The following is a 23,242-nucleotide window of genomic DNA, read 5'->3' on the forward strand; positions in this document are numbered from 1 at the left end:
CAAATCAAATCAAAAGCATTTATTATTTTTTTTATTTATTTAAGATAGTCACAGAGAGAGAGAGAGGCAGAGACATAGGCAGAGGGAGAAGCAGGCTCCATGCACCGGGAGCCCGACGTGGGATTCGACCCCGGGTCTCCAGGATCGCGCCCTGGGCCAAAGGCAGGCGCTAAACCGCTGTGCCACACAGGGATCCCCTAAAAGCACTTATTTTTAAAAGTAAAACATGGGCAGCCATGATGGCTTAGCGGTTTAGTGCCGCCTTCAACCCAGGGTGTGATCCTGAAGGCCCGGGATTATGTCCCACATCGGGCTCCCTGCACGGAGTCTGTTTCTCCCTCCACCTGTGTCTCTGTCTCTGTCTCTGTCTCTGTCTCTTTCTCTCTCTCTCTCTCTCTCTGTTTCTAATAAATAAATCAAATCTTAAAAAAAAAAAGTAAAACACTATGATATGAGAAGTTTATCTTGGGAAAAGGAAGCACTGTAATTGAGAGAGGTGTCTTCTGGTGCATTTACCAGAGTGGTAGTAATTACACGGATGTGTTCACTATTTGATGATCTATTGAGCTATAAACATATATTCTGTAAAATTTTTCTGTGTATGTTATAAATACCTAGGTATATTCTGTATCATTTCTCTGCATGTCATATATACTTAAAACATTTAAGAAATATTTTAAAGTATACAATAAGTTTTATCATGATTAAAAATTATTTTACTATGACCCTTGAAGCATAAAGTAAATAGAAGGGTGCATTAAATGTTTTTAATCCGTGAATAATTGAATAAATTAACAAATGGTCCCTATTCCCTATAAAATGAGTTATTAACATTATGGAAAGATTTGTACATATGACACAATTAGAAAACACTGCAAGAAGTAGAAAGTTCTAAATGTGCAGTAGGTATTAAATGTTCAAGTTCAGGAAAGAAAAAGATTGGTGTGGCCTAAGTAATAGTTTAAACCACATATTATATAATTTTACTTACATGAAAAATCTGAAATAAACATATCTATGTAATTAGAAAGTACATTAGTGGTTGCCTGGGACTGAAGTGTGTGTGAGCAGGAATGAGTTTCTTTTGGGGGTGATGAAAATGTTCTGTATTATATTGTAGTAATGGTTTCACAACTCTTTGAATATACTAAAATCCAGTGAATTATACACTTCAAATGGATGGATTTTATAGTATGTGATTTATATCTTAATAATGCTGTTGTTTAAAAAATCACACTAAGTTAAAGTTATCCAGATAAGAGAAACACTCATTGACTTTTAAAACAGCTATTTGCTATGTGTATTATTTTATGACAGGTAGCTTAATCCATGAACAGAAGACTATAGGAATAAGAAAAGATAGGAAAATACCAACAAAATGAAAGTTGTGCAGCTATATTAATATCAGAAAAATAGACAAGGGAAAATAAGCATGATTAGAAATAAGATGTACATAATGATTACATAATGATAGTAGGTTTATATTTACCACTAGAATCACCATGTTCTCCAATAATCCAACCATGGCAGCTTGTGGGATGGACACCCAACTTCTCTCCAATTAGGTAACGGAAACGGGCAGAGTCTAGATTACAACCACTTCCAAATACACGAGTTGCAGGTAAACCACTTAGCTTCCAGACCACATATGTCAAAATATCCACTAGGAGGAACAATTCATTAAAAAAAAAAAAAAAAAAAGTAATGGTAACTTCTACAATTCCCTTTGCTGAATAAATAGTCTTTTTTGAACTTTTATTTTTATTATTTTTTTCTTAAGTAGTCTCCATGCCCAGCATGGATGGGGCTTAAACTCATGACCCAAAGTCAAGGCCTGAGCTGAGATCGAGAATTGGATGCTTAACCAACTCAGCCACCTAGGTGCTCCTAGATGAATGGTCTTAAAATCAAATACAGATTCCTTGGAGTTCAAAGTAAAGCAAGTCAAACAAATAAGGACTCTCACATAAATGTTAGAAAGGTTGAATTATTTATGATAATTTTAAAACAAAAAAATACCCTTCTTTTGAGATAATGTATGTACCTATCTATGTATTAAATAAGCAGTCAATTAATTAATTCTACCTCTTTAAGTACACCTAGATTTTGCCTCTCCCTCACCACAGCTTCATCTAACCTATCAGCATCTCCTGCCCAGAATGAGGCCACACACATGCATGACCAGGACTATAGGAAGATGCAAATGACAAAATTCAACATTCATTCATGATTTAAAAAAAAAAAACTTTCTGGGGCATCTGGGTGGCTCAGTTGAGCATCAGACTCTTGATTTAGGCTCAGGTTATGAAATGGTAGCCCCATCAAATCTCAGGATTATGAAATGGAGCCTCAAGTGTAGCTCAGTGCCCAGTGCAGAGTCTGCTTGAGATTCTCTCTCTCCCTTTACTCCCCCCCCTCTGCTCACACAGGCTCTTTCTCTCTAAATAAATAAATAAAATATTTAAACACACACTCACACACACACCAACTTTCTGCAAAAATGGAAAGAAGGGAATTTCATTAAAAACCCACATTAAACATCATACTCAATGATGAAAGAAGACTAAATGCTTTCCCCACAAAAAAAAAAAAAAAAGAATTAGGCAAGTATGAGCCCTCTCAATATTTGTGCAAGGGTGACATGTGCCACTAACACCAGAGGATATAGATATAAATAGTATTTATTGGAGAGAATCTTAGAAGCAGAGAAAGAACCACATTTTGTACACTGAACTCTCATTATTCCACAGCATAGGTTAGGCAGGGATCTTCTGTATATAATATAGCCAAGTGCAGAGGAGCCTCCTTTGGCTAGCAGGCTGGGTGTTCTCTAGAAACTCCTCTAAGAGGAAGAACAAGTTCTACCACCACATGGTTACATATCTATAAGTTAGCTTTGGAAGAAGAAAAAAAAAAAACACTTAGTTTCCTTAAGTAACAAGAAATTTATCAAGGAATATCCAGGTTTAGCAACAATAGTAAGGAGTATGTATTGCTAGGACCAAAGTCTACATACTAAGCGCCCCAGAAAGAACCTTGCCTGCCAGGAAGGCTGATACCAGCTTAAGACCTTGCTGTTGCTCCACAAGCTGGCACCATTCAGCTGATACAGCTCTTTGTTAAGCTACCAGAAGGAGGAAGGAAACAAGCCTCTAGAATCATGCAGATTTGTCTCTCATTACTACTTACATTTACTGTTGTATTAGAGGTCCTAACCAGTGAAATAAGGCAAGAAAATAAAAAGGTCTTCAAATTGGAAAGAATAAAAATTAATAAAACTGCATTTACAGATGATAATATACACAGAATATCCTAAAATTTTGAATAAAATTACTAGAATTAGTAAGTGAACTTAGCAACATTTTCAAGATACAAAGTCAATATGAAAAAAGCAATAGTATTTCTATATACTAGCAATAACCAATGGGAAAATGAAAGGTAAATACAACTCTCAATCATAGCATCAAAAATATGAAATGCATAGAGATAATTTAATAAAATTTGTATAAGCTCTGTATCCTGAAAACTATAAAAGCTTGCTAAAAGAGAATAAAGAAGACATACCTACATGAAGAGATATTCCATATTCATGGACTGGAAGACTCAATAGTGTTCAGATACACTCTCCAAATTATAGATCTATATATTAGATGTAGATCTACATAGATCTATAGATCTAACACAATCCCACTTAATATCTCAGCATGTGTTTTTTATAGAAATGGATGAGCTAATTGTAAGATTTACATGAAAATGAGAGACGCCTGAGTGGCTTAGCAGTTGAGCGGCTGCCTTTGGCTCAAGGTGTGATCCCAGTCCCAGGATCAAGTCCTGCGTTGATCTGCATTGATCTCCCTGTGGGGAGCCTGCTTCTTCCTCTATGTCTCTGCCTCTGTCTGTGTCTCTCATGAATAAATAATAAAATTAAATTAAAAAACCAAAGATTTATGTGAAATGAAAACAAAACATAATATCCAAAGTAATTTTAGAAAAGAACAGAGAAAAAAGGAACAAAGAGAATTTACATTAACTAACTTGAAGATTTACTGTAATCAAGATAGTGTGATAATAACAAAAGAATATATATGGGGATCAATGAAAAAATAAAGAATCTAGAAACAGACTCGTATATATGATAATTTTCAAAAAAGTTCTCAATGAAATTCAAATGGGAAAAAAATATTTTCAACAAATGTTGGTAGAAAAAGTGGATTATCATTGAAAAAAATGACACCTTATATCAAACACAATAATTAGTATGAGTTACAGTCCTAAATATAAAAGATAAAATGATAAAACTTATAGAAAATAGTAAAGGAGAAATCTTCAAACATAAGGTGTGCTAAAGGTTTCTTAGTTAAAAGTCAAAAGAGCATAGGGGCATTTGGGGGGCTCAATCGGTTGAGCAACTGACTCTTGATATCTGGCTTAGGTCATGATCTCAGGGTCCTGAGATCAAGCCCCTCCTTTGGCTCTGTGCTGAGTGCTGAGTCTGCTTAAGATCCTTTCCCTCTATGCATCCTACCCTCACTCATGCTCATTCTCTCTCTCTGAGATAAAAAAAATAAATCTTTTAAAAATAATAATTAAAAAAATCAAAACAGCATTAAACAGTTGCCTCCACCCAGCTGTCTACCTGGTGGGGATGCTGTGGCTGGACTGCAGGCTGAGGCAGCTTGAGTTTGGACATGGGGCCCCAGCCTCCACCCAGCTTCCCTTAGATGCTGAGATGCCCAAGAAAGCTGGTGCTCTGAACAGGGTAAGAGCCAGAGCAAGGAACCAGAGACACCATTTCCTCCCTTAGGTCCTGTGGCAGTTGATCCTAAAGGTTGTGTCACTATAACCATCCATGCCAAACCCGGGTCCAAACAAAAGGCTGTAACCAGTAAAAGGCAAACCCTTTTACAAAATATCCTCACTCCTTAAGGATACAGTCTGCCCTGATTTCATTTCAAATGTGACAGCAGAAGCTGTGAGCGTGGCTGGCCATTGAAGAAGCATCCCTCACCCACGCAGCTGGAAGGGAAGGGAAGGCTAATGCTGAACTCTGTCAGTACCTTTCCAAGGTCTTGGAGCTCAGAAAGAGTGATGTGTTTCTTTTTTTAATTTTTATTTATGATAGTCACACACACAGAGAGAGAGAGAGAGAGAGAGAGACATAGGCAGAGGGAGAAGCAGGCTCCATGCACCGGGAGCCCGATGTGGGATTTGATCCCGGGTCTCCGGGATCGCACCCTGGGCCAAAGGCAGGCGCTAGCTGCTGCGCCACCCAGGGATCCCTGTGATGTGGTTTTAGATAAGAGTGGTAAATCTCGTGAAAAAAGTGTTGAAACTATTAGCTTCCACAACAGCAGAAGTGATTTTAGAGAAATTAAAGCAGCAAGTTGATTAAAAGGTTATGAGAAATAAATACCTTGGTTTTAAATATACAATGCAAATTATAGTGATTTGGTCAGGTAAATAACAAGTTCACTACCTTTGCTAATCAGAATCAAAGGAGTTGTATGCTTTTGTCTAAGTACCTGAGAAATGTACTGGTAGACAAAACATTTAAAAATACAAAATCGGGATCCCTGGGTGGCGCAGCGGTTTGGCGCCTGCCTTTGGCCCAGGGCGCGATCCTGGAGACCCAGGATCGAATCCCACATCGGGCTCCCAGTGCATGGAGACTGCTTCTCCCTCTGCCTGTGTCTCTGCCTCTCTCTCTCTCTCTGTGACTATCATAAATAAATTTTAAAAAAATTAAAAATAAAAAAATAAAAATAAAAAAAAAATAAAAATACAAAATCCCCAAGAAGGACCAATAATAAAAAGTACTAATGGTGACAGAAAAAAAAAAGAGCATAAAACATAAATAAGAAATTCATAAACTGGATTTCACCAAATGACATACTTTACTCTTTGAAAAATATCATTAAGAACACAAAAAGGCAAGCTGAGAAAAACTTACAAAATATTTATACCTGACAAAGGGACTTGTATTCAGTATATATAAGAACTCTTATAATTCAACAATTAAAGGTTGAGTTATAGGTCAAAAGAATTAAAGGTCATAAGATCTAGTTTTTAAATATTAACAAAAGATATTAATAGACCATTCATAAAAGAAAATATAGTGATAACCAAGGAACACATGAAAAATGTCAACATCTTTGATCATGAATGGAGTATAGTTCATTAAAACCGTAATGATATTAGAATGACTAAAACTGAAAAGAGTGACAATACCAAATGTTGGCAAGGATGTGGAGCAAGTAGAACTCTATTTGAGTGTTGATGGGAATGTAAAATGGAACAATCACTTTGAAAAACTGTTTGGCAGCTTCTAACAAAGTTAAACATATATGTACCATATAAGCCATCCATTTTACTCCCAGGTATTTACCCAGAGAAATAATGACATATACCCATGAAAATACTTGTTCACAAATGAATTCAGCAGTTCTAATTATTTAAAAAAAAAAAAAGCTAGAAATAACCTAAATATCTATCAGTGGATAAATGGATATGAATGGATAAACAAAAGAGGATTTTAAATTATTTAAAAGAATTACTCTTCAGCAGTAAAAAAAAAAAAAAAAGAAGAACAAATCACTGATACACAGAGTAACAGGGGTGAATCCCAAAATATGGGTGAAAGAAACCAGGCAAAAAAGATTACATCCAGTATGATTCCGTGATATGAGATTCCAGAAAATGGGGCCATAGTAGAATAAGGGACAGACTGCAAAGGGACACGAGAAAAATTTCAGAGGTAATGGAAGTGTACTTATCTTGATTATGGTGGTGGTTTCATGAGTGATTACATCTATCAATACTCACTGTGGAATGATGTCAGAAACACAGCCAATAATGTTTACCTTCTCACCACCCACCCCTCAAAACCAACAATCTGGCATCCACCTATGGATGGATGTGCCTTTGTTGGAGCTGTAGGAACCCAGAAGTAGACTCACTCACCCATGTGTCAGGCATGTAGTAGGCACAGAGGCCTCAGTCCCTGCTGTGGACCCTGCAATGGCCCATAAGGCAATTTCAGTCCCATTTTGCTGTAGTCCAGATCATCCTGGAAAACAGTGTCTTAGACAATATGCCCATGAACAAGACAGCATTTCTGGAAGTTCAGGTTCCCAGCAGAGAGGTCCCAGCACACCAGTGGGGCAAAATAATATGAGTTTGGATGCATTGGAGAAGGTAAGAAGAACAATTTGACTTTACTTGTGTATCACTCTTCCCCCAAGGTAGAAGAGCTCAGTGCCAAAAGAGATCCTCTTATCTCATTATTTCTCCCACAAAGGAAAGTCAGAGTGTGTGAGTAAGCATCTACCTTTACTAGCTATGCAAACTGCTGCCAAAGAAGCCCATTTCTCTCTCACCCCATGCAGAGTATTGAGTCCTGAGCTTCAGGACTAGGGAATGAGAAGCTAAGACAGTAGCAGACAGGACACTCAAGGGGGCATTATGGGACATAGATTCTACTAAATGTGTAGTGGACTCCATCAGGAAGTCTGTCCGTGAGTGACGGGGGATGCCTTGCCAGTGGATCCCCCTAACTAACCCACAGGCAACTCCAGCATGTCACACACTCACCCCCACACACCTCCCACTGTGGTCAGCTCCCTGTATGTATTCTCAATGGTAAGAGCGAGCATCAGCAAACAGCTAGTGAGCATAGGTCTAAATTTGTGAGTCAGAAAGAGACTGCAAACCTCATTTTAAGTCACATTCTTGGGAAAGCAAGAGAGGCTGTCAGCACCTGGCCTACTGTATTGAGGGTCAAAAGAAGGCATAGAAGCTTAAGAGTTCCACCGGGGTGTAAGATGTGTAGAACAGGCATATACATAGGTCTGCGAAAGCTTCAGAATCCTTAGCAGGGCCAACAGAAGACATTTCTGTCCTGAACTAAGTTGGTAAAGATTAGAGGAGGTTACAGCTACTTCAAATGTAAAGACAGTACCACAAGACTTCAAGGAACATAAAAATATCAAGGAAACATGACACAACCAAAAGATCCCAATAATTTCCCACTAACCAATCCCAAAGACATGGAGATCTGTAATTTAGCAAACAAAGAATTCAAAATATCTGGTTTAAGGAACTACATGAACTACAAGAAAACATAGAAAGATAGTCCAGTGAAATCAGGAAAATAAAATGAGAAATATAACAAAGATTTAGAAATCATAAAAAAAGAAACAAATTCCAGAGTTGGAGAATCCAAGTGGAATGAAAACTGCAACAGATAGAATCAACAACAGAATGGATCAAGAAGAAATAATCTCTTGAACTTAACAGATATATTCAGAATATTCTGCCTTAAAACATCAGAATACACATTCTTTTCAAGTGCATATGGAACAATCACCAGAGTAGATCATACACCAGGTCACAAAACAAATCTCAACAAATACAAAAAGATCGAAGTCATATCATGCACCTTTCTCAACAACAACATTGTGAAACTAGAAGTCAGCCACAAGAAAAAATTTGGGAGGACCACAAATACATGGAGGTTAAACAACATGCTACTAAACAATGAATGGGTCAACCAAGAAATCAAAGAAGAAATTTTAAAAAATGGATGATACAAATGAAAATGAAAATACAATGTTCCAAAACCTTTGAGATGTAGTAAAAGCAGTCCTAGTACGTAACTATACAGCAATAGACACCTACCTCAAGAAGCAAGAAAAATCTCAAATAAACAACCCAATCTTATACCTAAAGGAGCCAGAAAAAGAACAATAAACAAAGCATAAAGCCAGCAGAAGGAAGGAAATAATGAAGATTAGAGTAAAAATAAATGGCATAGAAACTAAAAACAAAACAAAACAAAATAAAACAAAACAAAAACAATAGAACAGATCAATGAAACCAGGAGCTAGTTCTTTAAAAAAAATTCTTTTTAAGATTTTATTTATTTATTCATGAGAGATACAGAGAGAGAGAAGCAGAGACACAGGCAGAGAGAGAGGCAGAGAGAGAGAGGCAGGCTCCACGCAGGGAGCCCGATGTGGGTCCCGATCCCAGGCCTCCAGGATCACACCCTGGGCCGAAGGCAAGTGCCAAACCGCTGAGCTGTCCAGGCATCTCAGAGATTTTATTTATTTATTCATGAGAGACACACACACAGAGAGGCAGAGACACAGGCAGAGAGAGAAGAGGCTCCATGCACTGGGAGCCCGACGTGGGATTCCATCCTGGGTCTCCAGGATCGCGCCCTGGGCCAAAGGCAGGCGCCAAACTGCTGCGCCACCCAGGGATCCCTCCCCTAGTTCTTTAAAAAAAATTAATATAATTGATAAACCTCTAGCCAGACATCAAAAAGAAAATAGAAAGGACCCAAATAAATAAAATCACAAATGAAAAAGGAGAAATAACAACCAACATCACAGAAATACAATTTTAAGAGAATATTATGAAAAACTATACACCAACATATTGGACAACCTACAAGAAATGAGTTCCTAGAAACAAAAAAATTTACCAAAACCACAAGAATAGAAAGCTTGAACAAACTGGTAGCAGCAAAGAAATTAAATCAGTAATCAAAAAACTCCCAGCAAACAAAAGTCCACAACCAGATGGCTACACAGGCAAATTCTACCACTTAAAGAAGAGTTAATACTTATTCTTCTCCAACTATTCCAAAAACATAAAAGAAAAGAAAATTTCCAAATTCATTCTATGAAGTCAACATTACCCTGATACCAAAACCAAATAAAGACACCACTAAAAAAAAACGAGAGAGAGAGAGAGAGAGAACTACAGGCCAATACCTCTGATGAACACAGATGCAAAAATTCTTAGTAAAATATTAGCAATCAAATCCAACAATACATTAAAAAAATAATTCACCACAATCAAGTGGGATTTATTCTTAGGTTGCAAGGGTAGTTCAATATTCTCAAATCATTCAATGTAATATATCACATTAATAAAAGAAAGTGTAAGAGGGCACCTGGGTAGCTCAGTAGTTGAGCATCTGCCTTCTCTGCCTCTCTCTGTGTCTCTCATGAATAAATAAATAAATAAAAATAAAAGGGTAGGAACCATGATCATTTCAATAGATGTAGAAAAAGCATTTCACAAAGCATGACATGCATTCATGATAAAAACCCTCAACAAAGTAAGTTTAGAGAGAACATACCTCAACATAATAAGGGCCATATATGAAAACCCCACAGCTACTATCATCCTCAAGGGGGGACATCTGAGAGCTTTTCTCTATGGCCAGGAACAAGACAGGGATGTCCACTCTCACCACTTTTATTCAACATAGTACTGGAAGTTCTAGCCACAGCCATCAGGCAACAAAAAGAAATAAAATGCATCCAAATCAGCAAGAAAAAAGAGAATCTTTCAGTATTTGCATGTAACATGATACTATATACAAAAAAAACAAAAGAACCCATAAAAAACCTGCTAGACCTGATAAACAAATTCAGTAAAGTCACAGGTATAAAATCAACATGCAAAAATCTGTTACATTTCTGCACACTAATAATGAAGCAGCAAAAGAGAAATTAAGGAATCAATCCCATTTACAATTGCAACAAAAGCAATAAGATAACTAGGAATAAACCTAAGCAAATAGATGAAATACCCATACTCTGAAAACTACAAAACACTGATGAAAGAAACTGATGATGACACAAAGAAATGGAAAAACATTCCATGCTCATGAATTGGAAGAACAAATATTGTTAAAATGTCATGCTATCCAAAGCAATCTAAACCTTTAATACAAAACCTATTAAATACCAATAGCATTTCTCACAGAGCTAAAACAATCCTAAAATTTGTACAGAACCATAAAAGATCCCAAGTAGCCAAAGCAACCTTGAAAAACCAAAGCAAACCTAGAAATATTGCAATTCTGGACTTCGAGTTATATTAAAAAGCTGTAGTGATCAAAACAGTATGGTGCTGGCACACAAAGAGACACATAGATTAATGAAATCAAACAGGAAACCCAAAAATAAACCCGAAACTATATGGTCAATTAATTTTTGACAAAGCAGGAAAGAATATCCAATGGGAAAAAGTTTTTTCAACAAATGATGTTGTGAAAACTGGACAACCACATGCAAAAAAAGAAAGAAACTTGTCCACTTTCTTATACCATACATAAAAATAAACTCAAAATGGATGAAAGACCTCAATGTGAGATAAGAAACCATTAAAATCCAAGAAGAAAGCACAGGTAGTAACCTCTTTTATATCAGCCATAGCAATTTCTTTCTAGATATGTCTCCTAAGGCAAAAGAAACCAAATCAAAAATAAACTATTGGGACTATATCAAAATAAACAGCTTCTGCACAGCGAAGGAAAAAAAAACTAAAGGCAACCTATGGAATAGGAAATATTTGCAAATGATGTATCTGATAAAGGGTTAGTATCCAAAATATATAAAGAACTTATAAATGGGGATCCCTGGGCTGCTCAGTGGTTTGGCACCTGCCTTCAGCCCAGGGCATGATCCTGCAGTCCCAGGATCAAGTCCCACATCAGGTTCCCTGTATGGAACCTGCTTCTCCCTCTGTCTGTGTCTCTGCCTCTCTCTCTCTCTCTCTCTGTGTGTGTGTGTGTCTCTCTCATGAATAAATACATAAAATCTTTAAAAAAATAAAAAATAAAAGAAATAAAAAATATTAAAAAATAACTTATAAAACTGAACACCCCCCCCAAATGAATAACCCAATTAACAAACAGGCAGAAGACATGAATAGACATGTTTCCAAAGATGACATACAGATGACCGACAGAAACGTGAAAACATACTCAACATCATTCATCATCAGGGACATGCAAGTCAAAACCACAATGAAATACCACCTCACACCTCTCAGAAAGGCTAAAATAAAAAATACAAGAAAAAACAGCAAGTGTTAGTGAGGATGTAGAGGCAAAAGAATATGTGTGCACTATTGGTAGGAATGTAAACTGGTACAGCTGCTGTGGAAAACCGTATGAAAGTTCCTCAAACATTAAAAACAGAAATGCCATATTATCCAATAATTCTACTATTGGGTATTTACCCAAATAAAATGAAAACACTGGGATCCCTGGGTGGTGCAGCAGTTTAGCGCCTGTCGTTGGCCCAGGGCGCGATCCTGGAGACCCGGAATGAATCCCACATCAGGCTCCCGGTGGATGGAGCCTGCTTCTCCCTCTGCCTATGTCTCTGCCTCTCTCTCTGTGTGTGACTATCATAAATAAAAATAATAATAAAATAAAATGAAAACACTAATTTATTTATTTTTTTAAAAGATTTTATTTATTGGACAGAGAGCACAAGCAGTGGGGAGCAGAAGGAAAGGGAGAAGCAGGCTCTCTGCTGAGCATGGAGCCTGATGTGGACTCGATCCCAAGATCCTGGGATCATGAACTGAGCCGAAGGGAGCCACCTTAACCAACTGAGCCACCCAGGTGTCCCCAGAACACTATTAAAAAGATACATGCACTCCTATATTTATTGTAGCATTATTTATAATAGCCAAGATATGGAAGCAATGTAAGTGTCCATCAACAGACAAATAGATAAGGAAAATGTAGTCTACAATGGAGTATTATGCATCTATAAAAAATAATATCATGCCATTTGAGAAAACATGGATGGACCTAGAGAATATTATGCTAACTGAAATAAATCAAACTGAGAAAGAGAAACAATATGATTCCATTCATAAGTGGAATACAAAAAAAAAGAATAAACAAACCAAAAGCAGATTCAGACTGTGTATAATCAGACTCTGTATAAATACAGAGAACAAACTGATGGTTGCCAGAGGGAAGTGGAGTGGGGAGTTGGGCAAAATGGGTGAAGAGGGGGAGGACATACAGGCTTCTGGTTATGGAATGAATAAGTTATGGGAATAAAAGACAGCACAAGGAGAAAAAAAAGATGTGAGATACACACACACTTTAATATTCAGCTACAAGAAAAGGAAATTCTGACATTTGTGACAACATAACTGGATCTTGAGGGCATTACGTTAAGTGAAATAAGCCTGACAGAGAAAGACAAATACAGTATGATGTCACTTACATGTGGAATCTAAAAAAGCCAAACTCATAAAAACAAAGAGGCAGTTGCCAAGGGCTGAGGAAGAGGGTAAATGGAGAGATGTTTATAGTTATAGTTATAAAATGAATAAGTTCTAAGTATCTTATGTACAGCATGGTGATTATAGTTGACAATACTGTATTATATACTTAAAAGCTGCAAAGAGAGTAAATCTTAAATGTTTTTATCATAAAAAGGAAATGGTAATTATGTGAGATATTGGAAGTGTTAACTAACTATCGTAATCATTTTGCAATATACAAGTGTATCAAATCATGATATTGTAGCCTTAAACTTACACATTGTATGTCAATTGTATCTCAACAAAGCTGGAAAAAATTCGTTGCATTATACCTTCCCCTCAATAAAGTTGTTTTAAAAAAATGGTATGGAAAGATCATCTTTATTCAGTTAAATGGAGGATAAAAGACTTACCTGGGTTTGAAACAATAAGCATCTTACAGTCAGGACTATGTTGGACTACGGGAGGAATGATTGATTTCATGATGTTCACATTACGTTGCACCAGGGCAAGGCGACTTTCTCCCTCCTGTTGCCGTGCACCTGCTGTGACAATAACTAATTTGGAGTTTGCAGATACACTATAATCTAAAAGGAAACAGAAGGCAATACTTGGATCAAGAATGCCTAATTACTGCGTCTTACTTCTTTAAAACTCTACTGTATGACCTCGGTATTAAAGTGTTCATCTATCAGGGTGCCTGCGTGGCTCAGTTGGTTAAGTGTCTGCCTTTGGCTCAGGTCATGATCCCAGGAGGATCATGATCATCAAGCCCCACATTGGCTCCCTGCTCAGCAGGGAGTCTGCTTCACCCTCTCCCTTTTCCCCTCCTCCAGACTCTCTAATAAATAAATAAAATCTTTAAAAAAATAAAGTACTCATATATCAAAAATAAATAAAGTACACATCTTCCTTCATGTCTGGTATTTGCAGATGAACAGACTTTCCATGTGGTAATGTTACATTGCATAAACTGAAGGAGGCCTTGTTATTATGACTTAACCAGTTTTCACATTTTTTCAAATAATAACATATCCTACCATCCCTTTCAGCCCACATTCTCATTTCTTTTTTTTTTTTTCTTTAAGATTTTATTTCCTTATTCCTGAGAGACATAGAGAGAGGCAGAGACAGGAGAAGCAGGCTCCATGCAAGGAGCCTGAAATGGGACTTGATCCCAGGTATCTGGTAAAGCAAGTTCTCGTCACCTTGTTTTGTTTTGTTTTCAAGAATATCTTGTTGACTGGGCAGCCCAGGCCATCATCATGGTGAAGCTGAGCAAAGAGGCAAAGCAAACAGAGGCTGTGGCAGCTCTTCAAGAATGGCACATTTGTCATCCACTGGGACTTTAGTCTTCCTATGATTTACCAGGGATTTTAGAGGGGTGCGGATTCTGGAATGCCCGAACCAACTGTTTTGAACCTACTTTGGTGATAAAGGACTATTTGGTCATCTAGATTTGGAAGCAATCAATAGACAGGAACAAGAAAGGCATGCACACTAGCTGGGATAAGAGATGGGACGTCATTCACACATTCACCAGTTGGCTCGCACAGGCTTCTTACAACACAGATGCATCTGTGGCAGAGCAGAACCTCTACCGAATTATTTACGATAGACTGCATCAAGTGTTTTTAATAATTTTATGAAAAATGTCTATTCTTGGACCTCTGAATTTCTAAATGAATTTTAGAATGAATTTAGTGTGTACAACAACAACAAACTTTTTGGGCTTTTGACTATGGTTGCATATCATCTATATTCATGAGAAAAAATGGACATCTTACAATACTAAGACTTCTATATGCAAGGTCTATTTATGTATTTAATATCATTCAATGAGGTTATATTCTTTTTCTGAATAAAAGCTCTTGTAGATATCTCATTAGATTTATTCCCACATACTTCCTATTTTTGATAATGTAAATAGCAGTTTTAAATGACTTTGCTTATTTTTGACATATATAAATAAATGAATTTTTTAATAATAATTTTATGTCCAACATCCTCACTAAACTTAGTTCTCTATGTTGTGTCTCTTATGATTTTTTCCTTTACCTTCTTTTTGATTCACTAATTCTACTTCTTCCCCCTTACTAACTTCTCTATTCGTTTTAAGCTTTCTTTAAAAAAAAAAAAAAAGATTTTATTCTGTATGTTGGTAAATTGAACAGCAATAAAAAATAAATTTATTAAAAAATAAAAATAAAAGATTTTATTTATTTATTTATTCATGAGAGACACACACAGAGAGAGGCAGAGACATAGGCAGAGGGAGAAGCAGGCTCCATACAGGGAGCCCGATGTGAGATTTAATCCCAGGAGTCTGGGATCATTCCCTGGGCCGACGGCAGGTGCTCAACTACTGAGCCACCCAGATGTCCCTATAGTCTCTATTCTTGTAACAGAAGTTACAATATGCATATTAATTTAATCAAAGTCCAAAGGTAATCATCACCTCTCCATCTTCCATAATGACTAAGGAACTTAGAGCACTAATTCATTCATCACTACCACATTTCACCCCCAGATTTATATGCTCTATTTTTTATTTTTTTAATCCCACAAGATATTATATAGTTTTATACAATTTATATTTATTACAATTTTTCCTTATTCTTATCATTTTCTGTGTCCTTCATATTTTCTTGCATCTCAGATCTTATATCTGAGATTTCTTTTGCCTTATTTATATATTTTTGCATTTTATTTTTAATTTTTAATTAAAATTTTTATTTAAGCTCAATTTAATTAACATATACTGTATTATTAGCTTCAGAGGTAGAATCCAGTGCTCATTACATCATGTGCCCTCCTTAATGCCCATCACCCAATTACCCCATTCCCCCCACCTTAACCCCACTCCAGGAATCCTCAGTTTGTTTCCCATAGTTAAGAGTCTCTTATGGTTTGCCTCCCTCTCTATCTTGATCCTATTTTTTCCCTCCCTTCCCCATGTTCATCTGTTTTGTTTCGTAAATTCCACATATGAATGAAATTATATGGTATTTGTCTTTCTCTGACTTATTTCACTTCATGATACCCTCTAGTTCCATCCACATCATGGCAAATGACAAAGACTTCATTCTTTTTTATAGCTGAGTGATATTCCATCATTGATATATATTATATATAATAATATATAATATATATGCTATATATCATATATAAAATTTATTTATTTATTTATTTATTTATTTATTTATTTATTTATTTGAGAGAGAGAGGGGGAAAGAAAATGGAGGGAGGGGCAAAGGGAGAGAATCTTCAATCAGACTCCCCACTGAATATATATATATATATATATATCTCACATCTTCTTTATCCATTTATCTGTCAATGGACAACTGGGCTCTTTCCATATTTTGGCTTTGCATTTTTATTAGTGAGGGTCTGATGGTAGCTTAGTCTTTGTCTGAAAATGTCTTTATTATAACCTTATTCTTGAAAGATATTTTTGCTGAGTAGAGATTCTGGACTGATATTTACTCTCTCTGAGCACATTAAAGATATAATTTCATTGTATTCTGGTTTCACTGTGCTGTTGATAAGTCAGTTACTCTCTCCCTTTTCTGTAGGTAATTTGTCTAGTGACATCCTTTTCTTCTCTTTGCCTTCAGTGTTCTCTAATTTTGCAAGAATGTGTCTAAGCAGGGATTTTGTATTTATCCTTAAGATTATCTGGCTTGAATGTGGGGGTTGTTTCTCATAGTTCTCAAAAATGCTCAATCATAAATCCTCAAATATTTCCTCTTCCCCATTCACTTTTCTAATTAGATGTGCATGACACTTTATCACTCTATCCTCTATAATTCTTAACCTCTCATATTTTCTACTTCTTGCTGTCTTCTTTGTAATGGCCTTAGATTCATCATTTCTCTCTTCAAATGTGTCTGCTGTTATTAAATCCATTGAGTTTTTTCTCTTTTTTAAAAAGATTTTATTTATTTACTCATAAGAGACATAGAGAGGCAGAGACGTAGGCAGAGAGAGAAGCGGGCTTTTTGCAGGGAGCCAGATGTGGGACTCGATCCCAGAACCCTGGGGTCATGACCTGAGCCAAAGGCAGACGCTCAACCACTGAACCACCCAGGTGCCCCAAGTTTTTTGTTTCATATTTGGAAGTTGTATTTGGCTATTTTACTTTTCTTTTTTTACAGATTTATTTATTTATTTATTTATTTACTTACTTACTTACTTATGAGACAGGGATAGAATAGGGGAGGGGCAGGGGGAGAGAACTTCAAGCAGACTCCACACTGAGCACAAGCCCAACATCGGACTCAATCCCATGACTCTGACATCATGACCTGAGCTGAAATCAAGGGTTGGAAGCTTAACTGACTGAGCTACCCAAGTACTCCTATATTTGGCTATTTAAAATGTGTCTTTTTTTTTTTTTTAAGATTCTATTTATTTATTCATGAGAGAGAGAGGCAGAGTCACAGGCAGAGGGAGAAGCAGGCTCCCTACAGGGAGGCTGACATGGGACTCGATTCTGGGTCTCTAGGATCAGGCCCTGGGCTGAAGGCAGCATTAAACCGCTGAGCCACCCAGGCTGGCCAAAATATGTGGTTTTTTAATAGTTTCCTGCCTCTGCTGATAATTTCAAGTTTGTCCTTTATTTCTTTTTAAGATTCTTTTATTAGAGAGTGAGTGTGTGTGAGAGAGAAAGCACACACACAAGCCAGGGAAGAGGCAGAGGAAGAAGCAGACTCCCCACTGAGCAGGGAGCTCAACTTGAAGCTCAGTCCCAGGACCCTGGGATCCTGACCTGAGATGAAGGCAGACACTTAACTGGCTAAGCCACCTAGGCACCCCTGTCTTTTATTTCTTTAAGTGGAATAATCATAGTTAATTTATAATTTCTTTCATAATTTTTTTTATTTATTCATGAGAGACACAGAGAGAGAGAGAGGCAGAGACACAGGTAGAAGGAGAAGCAGGCTCCATGCAGGGAGCCCAAAGTGGGTCTCGATCCCGGGACTCCAGGATCACGCCCTGGTCTGAAGGCAGACGCTCAACCGCTGAGCCAGCCAGGTGCCCTCATAATTTCAATATCTAAAAACTATTGTGGCCTTTTCTGTTATCTCTGTAGATTCTTGATCATGCATTTTCTTTGGTAGATTTAATTATTCCTACTGTGAAATGTTCATTTATTTGGAATTTTTATTTGTGGAACTTCTTTGTGGCTTGAAATAAAGTGAGTTTCTTCCAGAAATTATCTTAAGTACTTAAAATATATATATTTATTTATTTGAGAGAGAGAGAGAGAGAGAGAGAGAGAAAATGGAGGGAGGGGCAGAGGGAAAGAACCTTCAATCAGACTCCCCACTGAACACATGCCTGACATGCCTGACATGCTTGATCCCCTGACCCATGAGATCCTGACCTGAGCCAGAGCCAAGAGTTGGGACACTTAACCAACTAAGCCACTCAGGTGCCCCAAGACTATCTTAAGACTGCTTGAAATTTTTTTGAAATTCAAATAATGGACAGTTGTGACTATAAATTATTAACCACCATTTCCCTCTTTAACTTCAGCAGCTGAGACACTTGATTTTACTGTCAGTTCCCAGAGGTAGAGAGAAAGGAATTACTTCTAGGAATTGGCAAATGAGGGCCAGCAAGCCAAATCTGACCCATCACTTGTTTTAGTAAGTAAAATCTCATTGGAACATAGCCACACCCACTCATATATTGTTGACCACTGCTTTAGAATTACAACAGCAGAGTTGAGTAGTTTTGACAGAGACTGTATACTCACAAAGCCTAAAATACTTACTATCTGACCCTTTGCAAAAGAGTTTACTAACTCCTGGTGCAGTCCATTGGGGTTCTAGCTTTATGGAGTTACCTCCTATAGAACTTCCCCCAAATTAAGCTTGTCTCCAAGTCTCCTAAATCCTGTGAGGTAGTAGAAACCAAAATTGAAGTTCACTAATGCTAGCTAGTGAAAACTAGTTACAATGCTCTGCTTAACTCTCTAGTTTCCTGACTTCCCTCAGTGCCTGTTCTGAAAATGTCTTTATTAAGAGTCTATCGGGACGCCTGGGTGGCTCAGTAGTTGAGCATCTGCCTTTGGCTCAGGGTGTGATCCTGGAGTCTGGGATCGAGTCCGCATCAAGGGGACTTCCCCATCAAGGCTTCTTGTGGGGAGTCAGCTTCTCCTTCTGCCTATGTCTCTGCCTCTCTCTGTGTGTCTCATGAATAATTAAAATCTTTAAAAAATAAAAAAAGAGTGTACCAATTCTTGGGGTGCCTGAGTGGCTCAGTTAAGCACCTGACTCTTGATTTCAGCTCGAGTCATGAACAGGGTCGGGGGATTGACACTCACGTCAGGTTCTACGCTCAGCAGGGATTCTCTATAACCCCCCTCCCTATGCCCCTCTCCCCACTGCTCTCTCTCAAATAAATAAATCTTTTTTAAAAACAGAGCCTATCAATTATTTAAGATCTGATAACTTCTTTCACATTTTATGCAGTTTTGTTATTTACAGCAAAAAGATTGATCCAGGTATTTATCCTGCCACATTACTAGAAAGTAAAGGCTAAATGATTTTTTTAAAGTATTTTAATACAGTTGGAGCTCTTTTAACCTGACTCCACTGAGCTGATTCAGTATATTAAATGATGTGAAACATACTGATTATCTAAGGCACACTGAATACTCTCAACTAGTAGACTTTCATATGGGAGGTCTGTGTACTTCTTCTCATTGGTTGTTGCATATCAAGAATTAGTCATATTTATATCCAAATATATTTATGTTAATTATATCTATTAATTATATATGGATGTAAGTCACTAAAACACAAGTGTAAAAGAAATTCATGGTAAAGATAACCTGTATATTCAGGATTGAGACATGAATAAATATAACACAGAACACATAAACTAAACTAGTAATGTTTTATTTTTTTTCCTGGATTCTGGATACATTGATGTTTGTTATGTTTACACTCTTTTTACATGTCATGTATTTCATAATTTTTTCAATGATTGTTTCTTTTTTTAAAAGATTTTGATTTATTTGAGAGAGAGAGCACATCCATGGGGAGGGACAGAAGGAGAAGGAGAAGCAGACTCTCCACTGAGTGGGGAGCCCAACATGGGGCTTGAGCCCAAGACCCTAAGGTCATAACCTGAGCCAAAGTCAGAAGCTTAACCAACTGAGCCACCCAGATGCCCCAATGATTGTTTCCAAGAAAATTAAGTTGAATGCCTTGGAAAGACATTATCAAAAGCAAGTTGTTTAAAAATTGTCCTTTTAGGGATCCCTGGGTGGCGCAGCGGTTTGGCGCCTGCCTTTGGCCCAGGGCGCGATCCTGGAGACCCAGGATCGAATCCCACGTCGGGCTCCCGGTGCATGGGGCCTGCTTCTCCCTCTGCCTGTGTCTCTGCCTCTCTCTCTGTATGTGTGACTATCATAAATAAATAAAAATTTTAAAAAATTGTCCTTTTAGGTAAGAGAAATAAAAAAAGTAAAATCATAAAAATTCAGTAGAGTTTTGTGATTAAATTATTTCATGAGTGTCTTTATTTTTTTTTAATATTTTATTTATTCATTAGACACACAGAGAGAGAGGCAAAGGGAGAAGCAGGCTCCATGCAGGGAGCCCGAAGTGGGACTCGACCCTGGGACTCCAGGATTACGCCCTGGGCCCAAGGCAGGCACCAAACCGCTGAGCCACCCAGGGATTCCCCATGAGTGTCTTTAATTACAGTACTTTAATGAAATTGATCACTATTGGTGTGGTTTTTAAAAGATACTGCAAAACTCAATTAGCTGAACCATATTCAAATCAGAAAATCAGCAAATAAACTTCTAAGAACATTTCCATGTTTTAGGTCAACATAAATGTCTCCGATGTTTGTCTCTTTGACTTATCTTACTTAGCATAATACTCTCTAGTTCCATCAACATATTTGCAAGTGGCAAGTTTTCATTTTTTTGTATGGCTTATAGTCCATAGTGAGTGTGTATGTGTGTCTATGTATATCACATCTTCTTTATTCATTTGTCAATGGACATTTGGGCTCTTTCCATAATTTGGCTATTGTAGATAAAGCTGGTATAAACACCAGGGTACATGGATCCTTTTGAATCAGTATTTTTGCCTCATTTGGTGAAATACCTAGTAGTGCAATTGCTGGATTGTAGGGTAGTTCTATTTTTTTTTTTTAGGGTAGTTCTATTTTTAACTTTTTGAGGAATTTCCATACTGTTTTCCATGGTGGCTGCAACAGTTTGCATTCCCACCAACAGTGCATTAGGGTTCCCCTTTCTGCCTATCCTTGCTGACACTTGTTTTTCTGTTATTGACTTTAGCCATTCTGACAGATGTGCGATATCTCATTATCGATTTGTATTTCCCTGATCAGTGATGTTGAGCATGTTTTCATATGCCTGTTGGCTATCTGTATATCTTCTTTGGAAAAATGTTTATTCATGTCTTCTGCCCATTTTTAATTGGATTATTCATTTTTGGGGTGTTGATTTTGATAAGTTCTTTGTATATTTTGGATACTAACCCTTTATCAAATGCATCATTTGCAAATTATCTTCTCCCATTCCAAGGTTGCCTTTTAGTTTTGTTGACTGTTTCATTTTCTGTACAAAAGCCTTTTATTTTGATGAAGTTCGAACAGTTTATTTTTGCTTTTGTTCCTCTTGCTTCAGGGGACATAGCTAGTAAGAAGTTTCTACAGCCGATATCAAAGAGGTTATGTTACTGCCTGTGTTCTCCCCTAGGAATTTAATGGTCTCCTGTCTCACATTTAGGTTTTTCATCCATTTTTAGCTTATTTTTATGTATGGTGTAAGAAAATGGAAAAGTTCCTTTTTTTTTTTCTTTTTCAAGTAGGTGTCCAGTTTTCCCAACCCCATTCTTTGGAGGGACTTTTTGCCATTGGATATTCTTTCCAGCTTTGTTGAAGATAGTAATTGGCCATGAAATTGTGAGTTCAGAGATCACTGTGTGGCTCAGTGGTTTAGCTCCTGCCTTTGGCCCAGGGCGTGATCCTGGAGTCCAGGGATCGAATCCCGCATCAGGCTCCCTGCATGGAGCCTGCTTCTCCCTCTGCCTGTGTTTCTGCTTCTCCTTCTCTTTGTGTGTGTGTGTGTGTGTGTGTCTCATGAAGAAATAATCTTTTAAAAAATAATAAACAAACAAACAAATAAATAAATAGTGAGTTCATTTTCTGGGGTTTTTATTCTGTTCCATTCATCTATGTATCTATTTTTGTGCCAGTACCATACTGTTTTGATAACTACAGCTTTGTAATATAACTTGAAGTCCAGAATTGTGATGCCTCCAGCTCTGCTTTCCTTTCCTTTTCTTTTTTTTTTTTTTAATTTTAAAAAGTTTTTTTTTGTAAACTCTACTAAACTCTTTCAGGGGCTTGAACTCATGACCCTGCGATCAAGAATTGCATGCTCTATCTACTGAGTCAGCCAGGTGCCCCTGATTTTCTTTTTCAAGGTTGCTTTGACTATTTGGGTTTGTTTTTTTGTGTGTGGTTCCATACAAATTTTGGGATTGTTTGTTGTAGCTCTATGAAAAATGGTGTTGGGGGATCCCTGGGTGGTGCAGCGGTTTGGCGCCTGCCTTTGGCCCAGGGCGCGATCCTGGAGACCTGGGATCGAGTCCCACTTCGGGCTTCCGGTGCATGGAGCCTGCCTCTCCCTGTGTCTCTGTCTCTCTCTTTCTCTCTCTCTCTCTCTGTGACTATCATAAATAAATAAAAAAAATTAAAAAAAAAAAAAGAAAAATGGTGTTGGTATTTTGGTAGGGAATGCATTAAGTGTGTAGATTGCTTTGGGCAGATTAGGAGTAGAGAAATAAAAATATCCTATGATTTCACTAGTGAAATTTAAGAAACAAAACAAATGAGCATGGGGAAAAAGAGAGAGGCAAACCGATTAACAGATTCTTAACTATAGAGAATAAACTGATGGCTACCAGAGGGGAGGTGGGTGGGGGAATGGGTTAAATAGATGATAGGGATTATGGAGTCCACTTGTGATGAGTCCTGGATCTTACATGTAAGTGTTGAATCACTAAATTATACACCTGAAACTAATTTTACACTGTATGTTAACTGGAATTATTTAATTAAAATTCAATTAATTCACAGAGTGTGTATT

At 37.3% G+C, this 23,242-nt stretch overlaps 1 protein-coding gene and 1 pseudogene across 1 annotated transcript in view; one reads left to right on the forward strand and one right to left on the reverse strand.

Annotated features, from left to right (window-relative positions):
• LOC121475959 (L-lactate dehydrogenase C chain) overlaps positions 1 to 23,242 on the reverse strand; it is a 43,356-nt gene that overhangs the window by 12,449 nt on the left and 7,665 nt on the right. Inside the window, exons 4-5 of the mRNA XM_041729645.1 lie at positions 13,506 to 13,679; positions 1,490 to 1,663 (exon numbers count right to left, since the gene is read on the reverse strand). Of these exons, the coding sequence (XP_041585579.1) occupies positions 1,490 to 1,663; positions 13,506 to 13,679 (348 nt within the window). The remainder of the gene's footprint in view (positions 1 to 1,489; positions 1,664 to 13,505; positions 13,680 to 23,242) is intronic.
• On the forward strand, positions 14,358 to 14,526 carry LOC121475960 (annotated as a pseudogene).

This window comes from Vulpes lagopus, chromosome 15 (assembly GCF_018345385.1).
Source record: "Vulpes lagopus strain Blue_001 chromosome 15, ASM1834538v1, whole genome shotgun sequence".
NCBI classification, from domain to species: Eukaryota; Metazoa; Chordata; class Mammalia; order Carnivora; family Canidae; genus Vulpes; species Vulpes lagopus.